This window comes from Xiphophorus maculatus, chromosome 9, assembly GCF_002775205.1.
Source record: "Xiphophorus maculatus strain JP 163 A chromosome 9, X_maculatus-5.0-male, whole genome shotgun sequence".
NCBI classification, from domain to species: Eukaryota; Metazoa; Chordata; class Actinopteri; order Cyprinodontiformes; family Poeciliidae; genus Xiphophorus; species Xiphophorus maculatus.
In genome coordinates, this window is record NC_036451.1 from 23,132,944 (window position 1) to 23,156,194 (window position 23,251).

Here is a 23,251-nt window from a genome sequence, read left to right on the forward strand (position 1 = left end):
TCTTCATAACTTAACAAATAACATTTAAATAGGAGATTTTGTGGAGGCCTTACTAATTTTCTTACTTTCAAGAAGAAAAAAAAAACTGACTTGGTTTCCGTGTATCAGTGGAGGGCCTGAGGTCTGTCTGCTGTGGTTCTGTCTGTCACGCTTCGGCCTGTGTAGTATATCTGACGATGGTACATTTGGTTAAATGCTCAATAAACTCGTTTAAAAAAAATTAAAAAATGTACAGGTTTGTTTTGTTTTGCCAGCAAGGCTTGTATACAAACCTGAAAAACAACAAAATACCATAAAACTCAGGCTTGGAGAATATAATGAGAACAAATTAATCTTCGCGTACAACTTAACCTGAGATGCAAAGGGACAAAGCTTTTCAGGTTTGGTTGTTCTGAGGGCTGTTGAAATTTTATTTTCTTTTCTCAGTCGCTTTCCGAGCCTTCCCAGAGTCTTTGCCCTCTGCGTGATTGTGTCTTGTCTTCCTGGCCTCCCTGTCATCCTTCCTACTGTCGCTGCTACTTCTGCCAATAGCAAAACGAAAGAATAATTTAAAGATGGATATTTAAAATATATAAAATAAATTTTTTTTGTCATTACTTTTTGGAAATGTGTGACTTTTCGACCTTTGCGATATTTTTCGCGAGCCCTCCTCTTCGTCTTTCTGCTTCTTTTTGCCGGTGACTCCTTCAATCCTGCGACGTTTGTGCTCATAATCTGCAGAGTCCCTGTGCTCCGCCGGCTTCTTCTCACTGAAACAAATCATACAAGATGGCAGATTTACTGTAGAAAAGATACAGCTAACCAGTAAATACAAATTGTGGTTTTCAAATTATTCCATTTACTGAAAGGAAAACAAATATATTCAGACCAACATGGGCCTTTGCTGGCAAAACGTAAATTACCACCATAACCAAATGGGCGTGCCACAATTGGTGGCAACAATTCCCGTCGAATGTTGCCCACTCCTCGTTCCCGTTACTGTAAAAACACAAACTCTTCCCAAGTATTTTTGGTCAAGTTTCTAGTGCAAATAAATTAGTAAACATGAAGTAAGATAAAATTAAGTTACAAGTAACGTTTCAGGAACTACAGGAGCATGTTTTAGTCAATAAGGGCTTCATATAGATGATAAAGTGCTAGTTTCACTGGCACTTTATTTCATTTGTAACTAGTAAGTTAGTTTTGTGATTGTGTCCAATTTAACCCCCAAATCACGTCAACGACTACATCGTACATGCTTACGCTGTTTTACAGAGCACAGATAAAAATGGAATAAACAAGCAAAACATTGAATTCACTTGAAACCTAAGACTTGTTCAGATAAGGGAAACGTTAAGGAAAAAGTAAATGGCCAACTTTGCAACTGTGTTGGACTAAGAGCAAATTATATTTAATCATGTATATCAGCTTAAAAAACAGCAGAGACGAAGAACTTTCCTGTGACATTCAGCTTTTGTGTTCACGCAAATAACTTTCCAATCAGCCGGACGGGTAAACAGAGGCAACTAAATGCTGTCCAAATTATAGCCTTTGTTTACTATTGTCTGGGTGAAGGCTACAAAAAAAATAGATAAATAAATAAACTCAAATGTCGTGACGGCTCTGCAAATGAGTGTTGTCATGCCATTTATCTTGAGAGCCAGACCTTCATTTGTTGGTGAACACAGCTGTGAGCTCTCAACTGGGGAAATAGAAGTGAACACTTGAAGCTCACAAAGTTACATAACAGGTTGCTGCCACGGTAGGGCACACATAAAACAAGCGCATGTGAATAAAAAACTAAAAAGAAGAATTCTGCGAGGGGATCAAATGCTTTTTTTACGTGGCAACGTAATTAATGAAATGTCAGTCGAAGCCGATAGAATCTCCTCCGAAAGACTTGCAGATGTAATTGCAGCAAAAGGCGCTTTTAAAAGTATTCACTTAGCGGGTTTTATGTGGATGAAAAGCACATTTCTACATTTCTATTTGTAAAAATGCATTAAACTGTTTCTGTTCTCTTCCACTTCACAAATACGCACTATATTCAGCTGTCAGTCGTGCTTAAAAAGTGCAAGAGGACTGAAAAAAAAATCTGTTTCTGTCAAAAAAACAACAACAATAAAAACAACAGATTTGTAAAGGCCTTGAAAAAAGGGGGACCTTATGCAACAAACTCCATATTACACTGGTTGAGAGATACAGGTGGTCAGTCTAACATTCAACCAACTTAAAGTTACCTTACTCATAACCTCTACATCAACAACAATTTTCGTAGAGCTGCATGCAAGGTTAAGCATGCATCATAGATTCATAACTCAGCTGAGCCGCTGCTCCCGGACAAAAGGGCATAACTTGCATGACTTTGGGATAAAGGGAGCAGTGTGTCACGTTAAGGCCTCAGACAATTTGAAAAGAGGGAAAAATGAAAACAGATGTCGTTGTTGGAATGCGCTGAACCCAAGACAGGCCCTGAAGCCCGGATGAACGTAGCATATGGCACAAAAGCAGCTGATGGAAATCTTGAGAGTCGTTGCTGGAACATGTCGTGTCTCCTAAATCTGAAATAAAAATCTCAGAAGTAAATCAAGTTAAAGAGCTTCCATTAAAGAACATTTTCGCAAAAAGGCAAGCAAGATTTTAGAATTTTATTTTTTTCTGAGATATTTTTTTTTTGGTCTAGTTTTTTTTTTAGGTATATTAATTCAATAAATAAAAGAGATAGTTTTTTGTTAGATTTTTTTGTAGTTATTTTAACTAAATAGATAAATATAACATATATAAAGTAATTTATAAATAAATACATCTAAATTTATTAATAAAAAAATTGCAGGTATATTAATTAAATCTGACAACTTGCTAAGTGATATTAGCATATGTTACTTAGGGTTACCAGTGCTCTCATATTGTTGTTGATGAGCTGTGTTACATTGTACTTTACAACATATTCCAATAATGTCTCCACTGAGGCATCAAGCAGGACTTTTCGTACTAAACTCCCATCGACTTAAATCGGCAAATTAATTACACGTGCAATTTTTTTCTTTGTCAACCAATCATTTTAAACTAGTTGAGGAGTCTTTCAGTTTGATTTACACCCTTTTGTGTGAACCAATGCCAAATAAATAAGCAAACTTAGATGAAAAATGGGTATTGGATGTCACCATGGTCTCCCTCACATGTGGCCACATGTGTGCAGGAAAGCGTTGATAAGAGACAGAAGTGGTGCCAGTGAGAATGAGCTACATTCACGGTCCAAGGCCCAGATTTACAACCGCATCGCAAGTGTTGACCAAATGGTCAATCAGGTGCTCAGCTGATGCCCATGAAAAAAAAAATAAAAAAATAGGTAAGCTGTGTCAAAGATGTGTAATATTTCACATTGAATTTTAGCCTCGCGTAATTCATTATTGATGGCGATAAATCAAGGGCCGGCTTTCGGAATCGCAGCCAAAAACCAAACACAGCCTGAACCCTAAAATCAACCGGGCCAACACCTACTGGGCAGTAACCGATGTGACTCAGCGCAAGAAATGCAGGCCAGCGAGCGTAAATCTGCCACGCGGCATCTGCACTCATCACTTCAGTGAACAATAAGAGTGGCTACCAACAAAGAGACGGTTAGCTCCATCTGCTTCTCTTCATTTCACACACAACTTGTTTCCAGTTCGCGGCTAAAAATAGCCCAAAACGCAATCATAAATCAAAGCGGCTGAAAATATGCAACCCGTGCCGTGAGCACATGCATGATACAGGAGTCGAGACCATGCAAAAGGGAATGTAGGGCAAACTTGTCAGCCGAGCGCAGATTGTGTGAGCGGCACTCTCAACCAGGCTGAAGGGATAAGTCCCTTGTGGCATTTACATCAGAATGAATACGAAGCAGTAGTGGTGAAATCTCCTGAGTGTTTCCATAGTGTCTGTCAAGCACATGCGACTCCTGTTCCTCCTGTCTGATGCGGTTAGCCCAACAGCCTCACAGCTGTCCCCGTGTCCTGCTTTCCTCGCCTGACCCACGAGGCCGAGGCTTTAGGTACAAATAAGGACTCGGCGATTTAAATAGGAAACTCCCTTTCTGTCAATTAGGGGTGGGGGAAAAAGAAGGTGGAACAGTATGAGAACAATTCATAGACACGGTATGTCCAATTGAACTGTTTTGCACTAATTTGCATAAAGTCTGACAAAGCAAGTGTGGCATGACAAAAAAAATTCTCGCAGTGACTCGCTAACTTATTTGTTCGGCCTCAAGCTTTTCAAGGCTTGCAACCACAAAAATTTTACGCGATTGACTAAGACAGACAAGCACTGAAGTGTAAACACTTGGACATGGTCTCTAGCCGGTTTGCAAATCCAGAAAATAACATTTCTGGACTTCGACTGGGTCGTTCTGACATACAAATATACTTCAAACCTTTTCGTTGTGTCTTTGTCCCTCAGCTCCAGCCTAAAGTCTGTCGCAGCTCAATCTATTCCATTCCCACTGCATGATCTTACCATGGAGTGCTCGTGATGATATTTAGTTAGTGTTTAGTTTTTCAACTAGCATAGCATTTTACATGAAGTAAAGAAAGTTCATCTGACAAGAGCTGCGGTTCTCCAGAGGTGCTCTGAAGCTACACTGACTCTTTGCTGCTTCTCTGAGTAACGTCACCCACCCAGTTTATACCAGCAGCTTTTCAATTTTGTAAGAGGGTTCTCAAAGCGCAATAAGATGTTCGAATGTTTGGGTATTGGCTTAAACCTGAAATCTGCAGTTTTGAGAATTTTACTTAAAAGACAAATAAACCCATGTGTGATTATCTTTCCACTTCAGAAATTTCACACATTCAAAAACACGCAGTACATAACTATTATAAGAGATTTTTTTTTCACATATTCGTTAAAACTGTCACTATATCATGATAGTATGATGTGAGACAAATAATCTGTGCAAACATCAAGCTCTTCTGCTTTCTCCCAGTGCTAACCCCATTTCTGTCCACATCTTGGACAGAAATGACCAATCAGAGCCAAGAGGAGGGTATCAGAGCTGACAATCATGCTTGTGTTCCCGCTGCTCGCACTCTCATCCCTCTCCCCTTCAGCAGAGCCATCATGAATGATCAGGCTAGTTGGCAAGGCATCAAATGACAGTGGGTAAGCGGTTTCCTGGAACTGTAAATTTATCCAACATTAGCACGTATAAGAGTGTGATTGACAGCAATAAGGCCCTCCTCCTGGCCCTGATTGGTTGTTCTTGACCGGGAGCGGTGCATTTCTTCAGATGGCAATATTAGCTACGGGAGAAGGTGGAGGAGTTTGATTCTTTCAGAGATTATCTGTCTCATATTACACTGTCGCCTTACTAGACACATAGTGTGCCTTATGTCACTTGAGCGATAAATGAGGAGGAAAATGTGAAATTAGACAAACTCCTCTCATCTCTGACCCTTAGAGAGGAAGATGCCGAACTCCATCCAACAGAGCGTACATGCAATTGCATCTTGGCTAAAATTTGTTTTTACGTCTGTTTATTACCTCATTTTGCAGCAAATGTTTTGCATATGTTGGCACTCATTTCCCCTCGCCTTGTAATAGTCATCAAGACTTGCAGCTCTTTTGCAATACAGGGCTATTTTTTCTTTTCTCCCCCCACAATAGTTGTATATTTTTCCACGACTCTCCCAGGGTTTATATTTCAGTAATCAATTGAATAGCTGGAATAAAAATCCCCTTAGTTATGCTGCATGGAAACAATTTGGCTCGGTTTATATGAATTATTTCTGCACTTGATTGCGCTTCACGCTTTGAACTGAGCAACACAGAGAGACCTTTAATCTGCTGCTCTGCAGTCAAGCTGAAAAATTAAAACTTTTCTGATGCCAACATAAATGAAATCCTAAGTGCAATAGTTGTTCCTTTTCTTGTTTGGTTCCCTGTAAATATTGAAATCTCCTCTGGAGAAATGTTATCTTCCTGTAAACATACACAGATCGGTCGTAACACTGACAGGGTGTGTGTGTGTGTGTGTGTGTGTGTGTGTGTTGTTTTTTTTTAAATAAGTCAGCTCTCAGAATAGTCAGAGAGTGGACAATGCACGGATGGATGCAGGTTGGGTTAATCACCTTATCTGGACATAATGTTACGACTGACCAGAGTACATCTGCATACTTTATGTGCAAAAGAGAAAGAGGCAGACAGGCAATAGACCTATGCCGGGTAAATTGCATAACTGGTCCATCAGAAATAGATTCCTGATGGATGTTGCCTTATCCAGATCCCACAGCTGCTCAGCAGATTCACATTCATCTTTTGTTAGAGGCATCTATGAATGGAGAAGGGGTTGGAATAGGAAGAGGAGAGGGCAATCTGTTCTATCGTCACGCGATACAAAAGAAAGGGAATTAAGACATAATCTCTCCAAACCAAACATACAGGGAACTGGTTTAATGATAATTCCTCAAGACCCACCTGTGGCGTGACAAGGAAGACCTGTGTTTGTCTCTGTCACTGCATCGCCGTCTGTTTTTGTCATGGCCGTACGCTCTGTCTCTGCTGCGCTGCTGCTTTATGTAGCACTCCCAGGCTTTGGCACTATCCACCACCGCAAAGTCTGTGGACATGTTCCCTGGGATTAAAGATGAAACAGGAGAGATAAAAACAAAACAACAACAACAACAAAAAGAATACCAGGGAGGGACGATAAACAGAAGCAGCACGCAGCTGCATCAGTTCTACTTAAAGATGTAAATGATGTATTTTTGTAAGTCCCTCTAGTTGTTATTTCCCTTTCTTTTGCTATGGAGGCATCTTCAAACAGAAAGTTTTTCAAAAGAAAAAGAAAAGTTTAGAGAGAATATGTAGGGCAGGAATCAATGAAACCTCCAGCAGTGCCAAATTTGCCTTTAGACCCCAAACTCTAAATCAGACATTTTCATAAGCAAAAGGAAATGTTTCTTGCACTAGGAGCATATTAATAAACATAAGTTTATAAAAACTGTTGGAATGACTGTCATATTTATGTTAAGCTTTTAGCGATGTAATAGAAATGCTGTTTTTTGGGGGTGGGATGATTAACATCATCATAATAATAATAATAATAATAATAATAATAATAATAATAATAATAATAATAATAATAATAATAATAATAATAATAATAATAATAATAATAAAGATTTATTGTCAGTTTTCTCTAATCCACACAAAGTCAAATTAATACATCTGCTCTGACAAAAAATATTAAAATTACCACCTCTTTCTTTGAGAAAGATGTTTTGTGCAAAAAAAAAGAATAAAAACACTTTTGGCAAAAAAATTACTTAGGCCATTGTTTTAGGAAGGTGACAATTTGCTTTTTGTAGCCAGTAACAAGTTTCAGGCATAATTCTGACTCAATGTTAGAGCACTCTACTGAGCAGAATTGGCAGAGTTTTGTTTTATTTTTTTATTTCACAGGCTTTTGTTTCAAAGAACAGCCCACAAATTTTCAACACAACCGATGTCAGGGCTTTCCAAAAGCCTGAAATCAACTTACGGTACTTTTTTCTATTCCGAAACCAGTATTATGTGGTTTTATCCTGTTGAAACAAAAAATTGTATCCAAGTTTGTGAATTTAAAGAACCTGGAAATGCTGGAGATGTAAACAAAACAGATCAATTGTTTACTTTTTTCATACTCCTCTCACACTTTCTATCAGACAGAAGAGTCTCAGTTGAAAAAGAACCATTTTCAGTCTGCCAAATATGAATAATTTTGGGCCTAACTTTACGCTAAAAATTCCCCACAATTGTAATCATATCTCCAGGACACATGCGTCGCTTACCGACAAAACATGGATACAGGGAAGTCGAGGGCTCCTCGATGTTCCCAACATTGTCGCTGAAACAGAAAATGAGAGACATTCTTCAAACGAAGAACTTTAACCAGACATTCCCTTCACCATAATTTCTCTGCAAACGGCTCAACATCTGCCACTAGCTGTTGACACACGGTACTCCTTATGTCATTCGCTTTATGCAGTGTTCCAGACCATTGCTATGATAAAGACAAACAGTGTGAGCAAACAAATTCGCCAGCGAATCGGCTGAAAAGAAAATAGAGCACAACTCCGCATTATGATCAAAGCACTTCTCCAAATGTGCTGCTGTGTTTTCCAAGTGTTTGAAGTGACTGGCTCGTTGTCAAGGCTCAGTGTGCGCTGGCCAACCCGTGGAGAATGGATGGAGGGCATATTACGGATACTGCTAGATCTTCTGCCCTCCACATGGCTTGGACGCTCAGCGCTTCCAACAGAAAACTTCCGAGAGCGCTGAGGATGAAGTGAAATTGTATGAAGCTCATCCAGCAGTGTGAGTCCAAAACGCGGTGTGCCAAAAAAAAAATAAAAATAACAGTCCAAGACACCTAAAATGTATTTTTTTTATTATTTCAGGCATTAGCAGATAAAGGGTTGCTCATGAATGGAATATGGTGAATGAAGCAAAGATGGATCTAGACGAGCCATGTGGCTCACAGCAAAGAGCTGACGGGGGATAAAATGACATCTGGTCTTAATGTTGCAGTAAAGTAAAAACTTTCTGATATTTAATACCCTATTTAACGTATATCATTACAATTTCTTGCAAAAACTATCTATACTCCTAGGACTTTTTCACATTATGCCGAATTAAAACCACAAACTTCACTTATCAGGAGACTTGAGACCAAAGCAGCAGGACAAATACGTAACAGCTAAAACAGCTACAGCTTACATTGATATCAAAAATGACATTTTGCACTGAAAAATAAAACATTCAGTGGTAATAGAAACATTGACGTTGAAGAACTTATGAGACTTTCATTCTACTCTCCCACCGTTTACATCACACCCATCTGACCGCATGGTTGAACAGAAGGCTCCTTCTTGGACCATCCGCTTTTCCATTCATCCGCTATGTCTACCTGCGGTCCACCAATAGAAGGCACAGGTTGGGGGGTCTTGTTTTCATGGTTATTATCCTTATTAGATGTATAAAACAACTAGCGGTTCAGTTCTATTCTAAAATATCCTAATTGGAGACTTACAATTAAGTCGCCAATTACGATGTGAATCGCAGCTCATTTTAGCCTGGGGGGAGAAAAATAAAAATGCTAACATCCTTAGCGCTTTTCCGCTAAAAACGGAAGATGAGTGAAGTATTCTGCTTTTCTGTTCTGAATACAATTGCACGCCACACCTTTTGGACTTCATTTGCAAAAGAATTTTGAAAACCATGTATTCTTTCTCATCCACCCAGTACAAAGGAAGACTTTGCTTTATCTTTGTGAATCTCAATTAAGTTTTTGTCTGTAACTTACCAAAATGTAAAAAAAAACAACGTTATTGCATAATAAAATCCACGCTGAATGTTTCAGGTAACAATTTTTTTAATCTTAAATAACTTGGCATTGAATTAAATATTCTAAATTGTTCTGTGTTTGTTTCAAAGGGATTACTTTGAGAAGCTTACAAGTAAATTAGAATACTAATCTATGGTAGAACCTTGAGCAAACGATGCGAAATGAGCAGGAGAAAAATCCGGAACAGATCAGAAATTTAAATAAAACACTACCTCTTTTAAAATATGAAAGACAAAACTGATCATGCAGATAGCAGACTATGTTACTGTATAAAGTAGCAGTAACATAGTCTTTTCTGAAACATTGCAAGAATGTAAATGTATTAAAAATACATTTGTGAGGCAGATCAGCACTTTTCTTTGCATTAAGCATGTCAGGTCATGCCAGAAATACCTGAAGTTCCTTATATCCTGAAGTAGACGACTGGTCAGCTAAAGTAAGGCAGAAACTATTGGTTTAAATTATATACATATGTGTCTAAAAATAAAAAAAATAATAAAAAGAAGGGGGGGAGAAGGGGTAAAGGAAGTGATTCATGAAAGTACAGAGGAGAAGGCTGGCAGAGTTCATAGGAACAGTAAGTCCCTGGAGGATGTGAGGATTTGGCAACTGGACTCAGATGTGAGAAGAAAAACATTTTCAGGACAAAGTCCAGAGTGAATTCAGGAACACGTCAGATATGGCAAATTAGGAGATAGGAAAAGGAAAGGGATTTAGGAAAGAAAGAGACAGGAAGCTTTAGAGACAGACAAACATGTAGAGATTGAGACAAGCTGGACGCAGACAACATTCAAAGGAAACAAACCTACCATCAAACAAAACTGGAGAGGGACTGAATTTGTGTCCGTATCGGGAAAAAAAAGAGAAAAAAAGAGGGAGTTTGGGGTACAACGTGGCTCCCATGTGATCTTAGTTGTATAAATTAAGAGTCAAAGTGTGGGAGTCTGCAGACAGTTTATGACATAGATCAGAGGAGCACAGTGAGCGATGTCCTGGATACTGATAAACAGGAGGCTTTAGGCATAAACAAGCTTTTAATCAGATTTCTACCTTATTTGGCGATTTGTGTTAGTTGTAAGATGAGCAACAGCATACACTGAAAAATACCATCAAGCTAGAACGTGAGAGAGCACTAATTTCTTATTCTCTAGTTCCAAAATAAGACATTTTGACTGTTTCAGAAGTCAAACCAAGGAAAGTATTTATTTTTAGTTGTTTTTTTGTGTTTTTTTTTACTTATTTTAATTGCTTCTTTCATCTATGTCAAATCTCCCGATCAGTGAAATCATTTTCTGGCACTGTTCCTGTTTCATCTACAGTCTATACTGATGCTCCAACGCAATCAGTGCATGTTCTGAGAAAACAAACACACGTCAGAAATAATAAACTCACCTGCTCAGTGTGTTAGTGGGGGACTCAGATTGGTAAAACTGGAAAAGTGAAGCTGAAAGAAAAACAAAACTATGTAAATAATGTGTATCAAGTCAGGCACAGACTTTAAAAAACTAAGTATTTTATCATTACTAAGTTTGACGTATCTATAGAAGCAAATGATAAAATAATGCAAGTTTTAGACGAACTGCCTCAAAGTTATTGTAGCTTTTTTAAACTTCAGCATCTGGTTTGTAAACTGGGATGCAGACGTAAAATTCAAGTGTTGAACTTCGAGAGTTCCCGGAATTTTGCAACCTTCACCAACATAGTTAAAAAAAAAACCCATAAGGGAGTAAACAAGAACTCGCTATTTTGTTTGTCTGTTTAAAACAGCAAATATCCATTGAATATCAGTCTATAATTTACATTCACATTATATGGTGTATTTAAGCGTTTCTAAATGTGTTAACATTAGATTTAGCAAACAAAAGGCAACATAAATTAATTTGTCTATTTGGATACATGAAGTATATAAAAGCCCTCTTTTTTCTCCTTTGAGTTTTGGTCCTTAATTAATTGAAATATGACTTAAAAATTACAGACAACTTTGCCAACCTCTTTATCAGACTGTGATGCAACAACAGAGTCTTCAGTCGGAGGCTTATTCATAACCACCGTACCACAGACTGCTGCAGGACATAATCCTGCCCACAGTCAATGGCATCTACAACAACTCTTTGAAGACAATTATATAACGTGAGTTGCCACAACATTCGTTTCCCCTCTGGGATTAATGAAGTATTATTAAATTGCACAAGTCATACCAGACCGAAAGTAAATGCAGTGCATACAAGCTCCAGAGGGAGGGAGATTAGAGTTGCCTCCAAGCTTAACATCAACAAATGTGGCAGGTCCTAACCATCAGCTGCACAGAACGCTCACTTCACAGTTAATTGTCCAACTTGTGATACTGCTCACATTTTATGAGAGCTAGCTAAACAATCAGCTCCAAATTACACACTCAACTTGCACTGAACAACAGCATGCGTACACGAGAATCAAGAATAAGCCCAGGCACATTAACATCTGGCTGCTATCCTTTCTTTTCTCCCACCACCCCCCCCAATAACGACCCCTAACGTGAGAAGAGCTTGGTGCAGCTTTTCAAGATAAAACACAATTAACTGCTTGAAACAGAAGGAATAATTATATGAGCCATTGCACAAATTCTGCACGCTGCCCCGAGGTCCAAGCTAACCCCTCATGTGAGAGGAAAAGTAGAAAACATTTTCTTTTAAAACAAACGAGTCATACAGTTGAAGAGAGCAAGCGTACACGATCTCAGACATATGGAAACATGCTGGAAGAACAAAGCTTAAAACAAAATGCTCACAAACTTCTAAGTAGTAGACAACAAAGCTAAGAGTGTAGCGCTGAAGGCCTTCGGGCCATTCCTTTAAAGACAGCTAACCAAAAGACAGTGTGATTCATCTCGAACATGCACCTGAGACAACTCAGCACAAGATGAGGTCACCATGTGAAACACCTCATGAATACTGACCGCCACATATAAGAATGATTAAAAAGAACAAGAGAAAATAACAACAAGCAGTGCGTGCCTCTTACAATAGCACACAGACATAAATGTGCATTTACAATGAGCACCAGCCTGTCCAAGCAGATGCAGGCAAAGTTATCGTGAGTGAGTAATTGCTTCTACCTGCAGTGAGTGTTTGATAAGGACTGTACTTTTATGCTTGGCAGCATATGAGAGAGCTAATGGCTAAGGGCTAATGGCTGCAGTCTGTGTTTGCGTGGCTCTCTGTCTCGTGCTAATGTTTCACAGAGGTGCAGGCTGCAGACTCTTAGATGGCGCTGATATTTCACCATTTAGACCAACAGCGGCTGCTTTCCAGAGCAGAGGAATATGTGGCTACAGCAACAATTGTGGTGCAACACACTCTTAAACTCTTGCAAGGGTATCCTGTCTTCCCTTTACAGCTATAAGATTTTGATAACTGGACGAAGAATTTCTAAGGTCTAAAACAATCTCAATTCCTGCATTTCCGATAGCAAATGTAAGAACTAAGGAATAAAATGTAATGTGGCCACTCAAATTCCCAGTGCAAAGATGAGTGTGTAGAAAATCTTACACTTTTCAAACTTTTCCAGCAAACACACTTTGGACATAAAACACTACAAATGAACTAATGTAGACGGTTTCAATATACTATTTTATGATACCATTTATTGCTGTTAATGTATTGGTAGAGTATCCTACCTGGCATGGACAACGTAGACTAAAATATAACAGTATTTAATGTTTTGAAATGTCTCTCATTCAAAACATAAGAGACATTTCATGTTTTGAAACACCAAATACCCCTTACTAGTCCAGGGACAAAACACTAATTTAGCAAAAAATTTAAAAAATTTTAAAAATCCCAGAATTTTATAATAACTTTGTTTACAGTATAACATATAAGGCAACCTTTATTTCAGTTACACAGATCAAAACTGTGCAGTTTAAATGTAAAGAATTTTCAAGGACTTTATACAAAAATCAAGCACTTTCCAAGCCTTGAAATCACCTAATTAAAATTCAAGCATTTTCAAGGACCTTGCATGTATGCAGCATATATCAACTTCTGGCAGTCAGAACCTGGACACACATTCCCTCAGTATCACCAGCTTTGCACTAAAGAGATGAAAAGGGCAGTCTATAGCATTTGGTTACTCAGATTCGCTGCTGTTTTTCCTTTGTCAAAGTAAGCACCGGAATGGTGGAACAACATTTTTTCCAACTGTTAATTTGTTTATTAACATATTACTTCTGTTTTTAAGAGACACTCCCATTCAATCTCACTGTTTTCCTATACAAAGCTCATGAAGTTATTGATTGAAGAACCTTTATATTAATATGCATTCTCCTTTTCATCCTGCAGACAGTGTTTCTGGCTCAGTGTTTACCTATTTAGTGATGGTTCTCTCCAAGGTATTGCTGCCATTAACTCTGTACTTTCTCCTTTAGTATGAGGTGTGTTCTAGGAACAGTGCTGTGTGTCTCTTCTCTAACCTGCAGCTAGTCACAGCAGATGGTTGCTGATACTTTGTTTGGTCCAGTTTGAAGTGGGGCTGGGCATTTATTGCATCGTTAATCATTTTCTGCGATACACTTCTTATCATGGCAACAATTTTGATTTATCACTGTCATGATTCTGACACATTGGCTCTGATTATCACTGAAATTCTGATTAATGACGTTTAAAAGCCACCAAAGCAGTTCGTACTGTCAGGATTGCTTTTTTGTGTTTTTTTTTTGGTGCAATTTTTTCCACTGTTTGTCCAATTAAAGCATCAATAGATATCAATATATTTCAAAATATGATGAAATGCAGTTACTGTTTTCAGGTTAATGATGAAAATAACACTTTTTTCTTTAGAGCAGTATTTAGAAAAGGAATAATAAACAGTTTTTATCGTCACTTTTACTGTCATTACAACAGTACCACAAAATATTGTTATAAAAATTTAAGTCTGTGTTGCGCAACCCCAATGTTGGAAATTGTTTTATTATGCTGTGTACTATCCATTAAGGATTTCAAATTATTGTAATTCATTTGGCAATATTCTTCTGCTCAGTTCAATACTTGGAGCAAAAGTAGACAGATCACAGATCAGCACTAAAGTGGGTCTTGTCATAGGACATTTGCTCATGTTGCAGCCTACGCATGAAAAAAATACACGAGCTTAGCTGTGGTTAAGCTCTGCAACTTTCCTGACTGTAGTGACCTACTAACCAGCTGAAGAGTCCTGTGCTTCACATGTGAGTGACTCAGGCTCAGCTTCAGGTGTAACTCTGTAGCGACACATTTCCACAGCACAATCTGCACCTATGTAATGCATTTGGCACCTGATGTGACCTCAATGAAAAACAAAAACGGAAAAATACAAAACGGCTCAGTCTTTTCCTCTGCGCTGCTCCCCACAGCCAGTCTGCTCAGCACATTTCTCGTGCTACAATATGCACACCAAGCACTTTGCTCTTTTTTTCTTTTATTATTTATTTATTTTATTTTTTTGCACAGACTATTTTTATCATGTTAGACATTTGCGAGGAGGCCGGGCAGGCGACTTAAAGAACACAAGTAGCCTACGCAGAGACACAAAAAAAGAAAAAAAAAGACTTCGAATATACACTTCAAAGCTGTAGTGTTTTCTGTTCAAAGCTGCAGTCAGCAGGATGTTTGATATTTTGGTTGCATTACCAGCCCTGGCATGGCTTTGCTGCACGATATGGGGCTCACAGGATGAGGGGTAACAGTGGGGTCTAAAGCTGCAGTGTTTCTATTTTGGAGCCTTTGAAGGGGGAAAAAAAAAGTTATATCCGCAGCTGTACGCTTTTTGCCAGGAAGTCCTTCTGGATTTATATATATATATATATATATATATATATATATATATATATATATATATATATATATATATATATATATATATATATATATATATATATATATATATATATATATATATATATATATATATATTTTATCTCATTCACTCCAAGACCCAAAAGGAAGTCCAGTGACTGACAGCCCTGGCGGACCACCTCCTGGACAGAACTACAGACACCTAGCTGACTATAAACCTGCACTGCAGCCACACAATGCCTCAAAATGTGCTGCAAACTCACCTCTGTGCTTTTACTCCACAGGGTTGCATATTTGGACATGTGTTGCAGCTTCACAAAAACACTCTCAGAGCACCATTAGTCATTTGTACAGCTGGATGATGAGTTATGTGGACAGCAGGAGTTTCCCCTCGGGCCCCGCTCACCTAAACAACCTCTGTGTTCAATCTAAATTTGATCCATCTGCTTTTTTAAGTGACTTCATTTGTGTGTGTCGGCAAATTAATCCCGGGAAACAAACAAGTAAGCATCTGAGCATAGCGTAAAGGAGCACTTACATACATTTGCAGGTATAAACATGAAGGTTTTGCAGTATGGTGACTTACAGGGTGGAGGCACAAATGAGAACATGGTGCGGGCGTTGACCGAACGTGGCATGTCGTAATTGGTGACAGTGTCCTTCTTGTGGGAAATCCTCATTACTGACTGCAATGCAGCAAACAGCTGAATTACAAATAAATAAAAAAACATGCACACTCTGGAATATAGATCTTTGAAAAGAAAACAAGGATCACACAAATAAAAATAAAGATGGAATTAAGAAACCTTGCCGCTTAATCTCGCTCACGATTTTACAAATTAAAGTCAGAACCCGAAATGATTTCAATATTCTAAAGCAGTTTTCAACCTTTTCTTAAAGAAGAGTAATTAAAACTTTTTCAGATATTTTTTGTGTTTAATTTGAAAATGTGTGAATCTTTCATGTTGTTTCAGCAACAGATTGGAATGTCAATGTACAAATAAAACCTAATTAATACTCACAATGTATAAAAAGACACTTTCTGCTCACTGTTTGACACTAAATAGAATAACCTTTCCTGTTTTGAAGAAAAATTAAGACAATCATTATTAAGTCAATAAAGAGTCCTCCATGTAGATGTAATTTTGATATTGGAGAACTATCCTTGGTACTGTCCAAAACTTTGCATGGGTCTTCCATTTGTAATTGTAAAAGATCTGACTGTGTTGTTTATCTCATGTACAAACAAACCTTTTTTATTTGTTTTATCTTCTAATAACCTGTCCTCTCTGGAAGCCCAACAGATTTGGAGCATTACAGCTTTCACTAAAGTGCTTCACTTGATATGGTTCAGACATAAACTCTTCATGGACTCATAGAGCTCTATAGATGGAGGAGTTGATCAGCTTATCTGAATGGAGATGGACAAATTTGTGCTGATATGGAGTAGCCGTGTTTTCTTGAGTTAAAATCGCTTTGGATGTCACTCCTATCGTAAAATCGTTCCACTCAATTCAATTTAAACTACTATTTAAAAAACTTTTGTCAAAACTAATGTGTTGTATTTGGATTGCGTTTTATGTTTTGATCATTTTCATTTCTTAATTTTACACATGGCCTTCCTTCTGTGTTTACATCACTTATTTTTACTTAATGATCTTTTTCTTTATAATCTGCACTGGTTTTATTGTTTCTTTCTCGGAGCTTTTGGGGTTTTATGACGGTATCATAAGATGTGCTCTGTGAACAAAGGCAGATTTGATTTGATGCAACGATAGTTATAAAAGTGTACCGCAACCTTGTGTAGGTAAATGTTCTTCACAAAACAACAGAGGCGCCGTATCCGCATCCTTTTTCCGGAAGGGTCGAGGGGATCAGATCTTTCTCTTTAATTTGTCATCCATCCGTAGCTATAAATAGCTTTGGAGGCTGTGTCTTTTCCCCTCACTACACAAACACACACACACACACACACACCCACACACCCACGCACGCCCACACACTACCTGAGTATCTTTGGCTGCATCGGTGCGACAAGGGCGTGCTTTCTCTCTGCTTCTCCTGCTTCTCCCTTTGCCTCCACGCCTAGTGGTCTTAGCTTTTCTTCGTCTGTTGATCGGGCGATAAAAGGCGTACAACGAACACAACATGACATACATTTACGTAACAATTATGCAGTACACCAAAAAGTTGGTCACTGAAGCTTTTTTTCTCCCTCCAAACAGGCTTAAATCGTGAGCATATGTTACGCTGATGTGCACTTATAATATATTAAAAACACCATATTAGTTTAGCCTAATCCTCCTCCCAGTTCCCCTGCATCAACCCGCCACTGGTCCATTAATGCATTAAACCTCCTTATCTGGGTCATTTTGTCTTCTTCTTACAACAGTCCTTTACTGACATCTATCCCCTATGTACACCCATACACATAGGGCCTTCCTTATGTGTATAAGGAAAAACACCAGCCCCTTACAGAGAAAGACACATACACACGGGCACACACGCCCACACACAGATAGGACACTACTAACCTCTTTCTGTCACTAGAACTTAATCAGAGGAAGAAGGAGAGAGGAAAGAACACACGCAAAAGGAGAGTAACAGTTATATCCAATGGCAGCTCATTAATGAACAGTTTCCAGCTCCTTGGTGTCTCTTTTCATCTTTGAAGGAAATTCACACAGTTTAGCAAGAGCTTTGCTCCAATAAGAAGGTTATAAAAAATGCTCTTTTTTGATATTTTTATGAATTAGATATGTAAAAATGTGATATAACTAGTGAACGCCGTTAAGAAAAGCGCATCACGTGCAGGATTGGGCTGCGTGAGTCTGCAGCACGCTGCAGAGTGACTTCCTGCATCCCTTCTGGTCCTGCTCTGTCAAACCGAGTGGGTTAGACTCATGACCCCGCGTAGCGCTCAGATTTACATGACCTCCCCTGAAGGGTAACCTCGCCCATGGTCGAGAACATCATCAAGAATCTTTAATTAAATAACGCGTCCTGCCAGTCCATCCTGGCTGACGTCAGGCCTGTGGTGAGTATCTCCTTTAACGATCGAGCTAAAGGATATTTTAGATAATTTAGTATGATGATAGGGTGATATAGGGCAACAAATGTTAGGTTTTGCTTCTTTTTTTTTCAATTATTGCATATAGAAGGCGCTAAAGTAGAACCAACTAATACAAATACGTTGCACAGGCACAGAATATATGACGAATATGATGGATGATGGTCTTAAAAATAAGACAAAAAAGTAAGGTCATGTCATCTCGTCTTTACATTTCCTTAATTCACTATGAACCCTTACTATATTTGGTTTCAGAGACAAATACTGCCCTATGTATGTATGAAAGAATTTATTCTGGGGCTTTTTTTATAAATAATTCTATAATTCATTGAAGAAGTAATTCTCTCCATTTCATAAATTTCTTTTACAATTCCAATCCTCTCCTCTTTTGTTGAAAGATCTTTATTTTGCCCTGTCCTCACAATTGCTAATAACATTATTTTAGTCAAATATTTGTTTATTTAGATATAGCTCCTCCCAGGCATATTGAGTAAAAACTCGTATTCAATCTCCTGAGCAGCAATTGAGCCAACTACTGGCGGTAAAGCTGGAGAACGCGACAATCCAAAAAGACGTGAAAATGTTTTTCCGTACAAATGTGCCTGATGAGCTTGAGAAAGTTACTGGAATTTTACATATGTCAAAACAAAACAAAAATCAGTTTTGTAAGGAGATTTTTTTTAATTGTGAAAAAGTGACTGAATAATATAAATGCTTTCCCCCCCTTCAGTCTCTTTCTTACCAGCTCAGAAGCCTGTTTTCTTTTTTATTACACAAGTACTTAGGTTGCCTTAGAAATGTTTACAGAGTCTGCCTCTAAGCCTTGTAAGATTATTCATATCTCTTAAACTTTGTCATTCACTGCCAGTCTAAAGATCTGATCTCACAGTTGCAACACTGAATGAGATGCTGCTATGCTAACTAGGACTAACAAGGATGCACACAGTGAGAGCAAAAAAACATCTTACTGACCTGCAGGATTTCCTAGATGGTCTGCCTGAATTAGAAGAAGCACACATCACCTCCACTTCATATTTAGCTTGCTCCCTCTGGGGCCCAGGCAGAAATACCAAAGTCGAAATCAATATCTGCTCTCTGTCTGTCTATATTGTCCCACAGCGGATAGTTCTCTTTTTAAATATTGATAACACACACTCTTACCATGACATTAGCGATATGTTGTGCTTGGAATGCTTGGAGCTTAGCATGCTTCATACGGTACGCCTTCCAGCTTTCTTCATCGAAACCGTAGTTAAAGTAATCCGTGATATCAGCCCCTAAACGTAAAAAAAACAGTTAAGAAGTCTTAATATGACTGGATAAAGAAATATAAAATGAGATTATAGATTATGGATGCTAACTAATAACAATTTACCAGACTTCCTCCATGGCTTTTCCTCTACAGGCTCCACATCCTGCTTTGGCTCTTTGACTTCATGGATATTCTGAACCACATCCTCGTCCTCCTCTTTTTTACAGCCTGATAAGCATTTTCACATTTGTAATACATTAATAAAGACAACTGCTGAGCCAATATTTCTTTAGTTAAAATGCTAAAGAATAATTGTATAATTTTATTTTTTTATTCATTGATATAATGAATATTTTAGAAATAAAACAATCAAAACAATAAAACACAAATAAACTAGATTCCTCTACTATGTATGTTTGAAGACTGAATAAAGATTGCTTCTTCTCTTAAACATGCATGCTTTTCTTTGTTTTTAAGTAATCTTAAAAAGTTACTTACCAACTGGCTCTGTCCTTATTTCAGAATTGAACTCAGGATCCTCAGGTATCTGCCCAGAGCTGCAAGAAATCACAATGATGCCGCATACTAAATCTGCATCATTATGAGAATAACCTGAACTCAGGTTCAGACAAAACACTTTGGACTGGGCTGAGTGCTAACAGCCCCATTTCAAATGTCTCCAGAACATTACGAAAATATATCATATAGCAACACCTTGACAGAAGTGGGTTCCTGATAAATAATGCAGGTTCATACATATGATCTAGAGGGAACCCCCCCACACCAAAACAAAACAAAACACACACTGCAGTTTTAGAAACATCAGCAGTTCCATTATCGCAGACCCAGCCCATCACGAGAGGTTTTGGATTTTCCCTTCAAACAACAGAAACACGTGATTCCCTCTCTACAACTCTTACCTCTTTCTTCTTCTACAATTAGTACAATTTATTTTTGAAAAATCTATCAAAAACACTACATTTCTATTTTAATTTGCTGATAACGTTTCAGTTTTCACTTTGCGTCCTAAACCTCAGCCGATTAGGCCTAATTTCAACCAACAACAAATTCAAATGCAATTCCAGTGGCACTCCATGCTCCATTTAATCTGAGGGATAAAGCCAACCACAGGAATAATCAATGCTACGCTTGCGCGACTGCTTACATTCATATTTCTAGCACATAAACAAGCGCTCTTTCCCTGGCAGTAGATTTAATGAGCATGATATATCCATCCACCTTCCAATAGACTGACTTCACGGCACATTACAGGCGACGCACGCTGTCCCGTCACATGTACTGCGTGAAACTGTAATGATCGCAGTCATTAACGCAGGAAGAACACCGCATTCTACGTGAATACCTTGTCTCTATGCAGCAATAAGATGCCATTATTATGGCATCATCATTACGCCTATACTATATTGTATTAAACTTGAAAGCTTGCTGACGAATAATAATTTTGTCCAATTATTATTTTTTTTATAATTGAAAGTAATTAATAGCTACATTTGTTAAAAAAAAAAAAAAAAAAAGAACCTGAGATAAACCAGAAAAAATATGAAGAGTTATTTTAAAAAGTTGACAAACTGAGGTGTAATTGTCAGAAAATAAAACATTAAGAGTCAGAATAGAAAATAAAATCACACAAAATACTTTTAATAGTCCAAATGTCACCATTCCAAACTTTTGACTAAACAAAACAAAGCAAAAAAAAAAAAAGTCATAGACCGACTTCCTAAAGTATCCTGTAAATCTGTTGACGGGCTACATGCTGAAACTTTAATGTAATCCATTGGCTAGCTCTTAAAGGGTGTGTGCAGTTTTCAATTAAAACTAGTCAGAGGAACTTTACACCCCATCACAGTTCCAACCGCACATTTATACACAGAAATTTGTAGGTTCCCTTGCACTGGGGCACATCAACATGTGGTGGAAGGAGGCTGATGTTCAGATTGCAGGACATCTGCTCTCCCCTCTGAGCCACAGTCAGCCTATAAAAAACTGCAGCGTTGAAAATAATTCACTACAAATTTGCTGTTTGTTCCGCCTTTTTAACCCTAATATGAGTAAATACAATCTTGTGCAGTCACTTGCTTACAGAAATCACCTAGTAATTAAATATAGGTCATCTACGTTTTTTGGAGTAGCCTTTATTGAACAATAAATTAACATAAAACAGGGTGGGGAGAGAAGGGCAAACTGTAAATTTACGAACTGATGGGACAGTCTTTAATCACAGTTGCTCAGATGTGGAAAATATATCAACATATACAGTATATATATATATATATATATATATATAAATGTGGCAAAAAGAAAAGCTATTGCCTAAAAATCCCAAAACAAGTCCCATTTGGAGATTTCCACAAGACATGTAGATGAAACTAAAGCTGAAAATTAACACTGCACAAAACTCGAAACATGGTGGTGGCTATTTTGCTGTGAGGATGCTATTCTTCAGTAAAGACAGAGATGTTTAAAGTTGATGAGAAGATGGATGGAGTTAATTACAGGGTAATTCTAGAGCAACAGCTGTTCGATCCTCAACGAAACTGGCATGGAAGCCATTTTCTATGTTGGAGCGGTAGCTTATCTACAGCTGAAAGGAAGCGCTTAGAAAAGCTCCCCAGGCAAACCAGCTACTGTATGTGCCAGTATGTCCCATGCAGGTGGTGGGAGACAGAAGGACTAAGGGGCTAAAATAACATTACTGGTGGACGATGTATCCCACTCCACTGTAAGACTTTACAGCTCCCAACAATCTCAACAAATGTTCATATGCAGGTTGGTATTTGCACAGTTTTAATTCATTTTAAATACAATTTTTGCTGGTATCTGCACATCTCTGCCTTTCTGGTTTTTCTTATCACTTTCTTTAAATTAACCTAACCAGTTTCACATTCCTTTGTACCGCAGTGTACTAATAACTGCATATTTATGTTCAAACTTTGCCCGTATGGTACAGAATTTTATTTTATTCTGTTTAATAATCTATCTTTGTGTAAACGTATTTTCTTTGATAGTCACTTTGCTGCTGTCATACTACAATAAAGCATATATTGTTATACCTTATACCTATACTGTATGTTGCATACAGAATGAAAATAGAAGACTGGCTTCTGAATATTTTCTTGTGATAGTGTTGATATAAATAGTGTCTTGTTTGCTGCTGTTATAAATAACATACCTATGAAGACTCTGGTAAATTTCTGTCTCCTTGTCATGGCTGTCATATGTCCCTAAAAGAAACGCGTACATACATGTCATTGGAAGCCTGTAGTCTGATAACTGACTAGAACGTTATAAAATAACAAAATGTTGCAATTGTGAACTTAGCTACATTGAAACGGGTCGTCGTCTTCATCAGGACCCATGTATTCTGAATCCCAAAAGAACATTTAGGAGAAAATAAATTGCTAGAACGATCCTTGTATTCCTTCCTGTAAGCTCGTAAATAAAGAAAACGGCAAAAATGTAAATTTAGGGAACATGTAAACTGCTTTTCCGAGGAAAGCCGTCACGCGCAATTATAACCAACTGTAATTATCTTAACCGCTTAGTTTTCCAATAAAGCAAACGTTTAACTTTGTTTTTTAAAAATAAATGCAATAATTGAATATGGCGTTTGTAAATTTTTGTCGTTTCTTCGGTTTGTGTTGTTGTTTGTGGAGACACGACACTTTTAAAAATACATTAAACATATATACATTTACTCAACACCTCCAACGGCTGGTCTACGGGCGCTGCTTTATCACTATGGCAACGTTTGGGTGACGTGT

The 23,251-nt window shown here is 37.9% G+C and overlaps 1 protein-coding gene across 1 annotated transcript; it reads right to left on the reverse strand.

Moving 5' to 3' along the window:
* Positions 1–6: 6 nt before the first annotated feature.
* Positions 7–23,215, reverse strand: fip1l1 (factor interacting with PAPOLA and CPSF1). The gene is made up of 14 exons (XM_023339342.1): positions 23,180–23,215; positions 22,813–22,912; positions 22,660–22,711; positions 19,968–20,026; positions 19,593–19,697; positions 19,379–19,494; positions 19,190–19,266; positions 17,154–17,256; positions 15,734–15,833; positions 10,733–10,784; positions 7,785–7,840; positions 6,430–6,586; positions 624–749; positions 7–521 (listed from the first exon to the last, which is right to left on the reverse strand). The coding sequence occupies exons 2-14, from the start codon at positions 22,868–22,870 to the stop codon at positions 410–412; spliced, it is 1,173 nt and encodes a 390-aa protein (XP_023195110.1). The 5' UTR covers positions 22,871–22,912; positions 23,180–23,215; the 3' UTR covers positions 7–409.
* Between the last annotated feature and the right edge of the window lie 36 nt (positions 23,216–23,251).

Coding starts and splice junctions, on each gene's coding strand:
- fip1l1 (XM_023339342.1), bottom strand. CDS start 22,870: ATGTTCTTTTGGGATTCAGAATACATGGGTCCTGATGAAGACGACGAC. Junction 10,785..15,733: donor CTCATTTGTGCCTCCACCCT/GTAAGTCACCAT, acceptor TTTTTCTTTCAG/CTTCACTTTTCCAGTTTTAC. Junction 7,841..10,732: donor CCCACTAACACACTGAGCAG/GTGAGTTTATTA, acceptor TTTCTGTTTCAG/CGACAATGTTGGGAACATCG.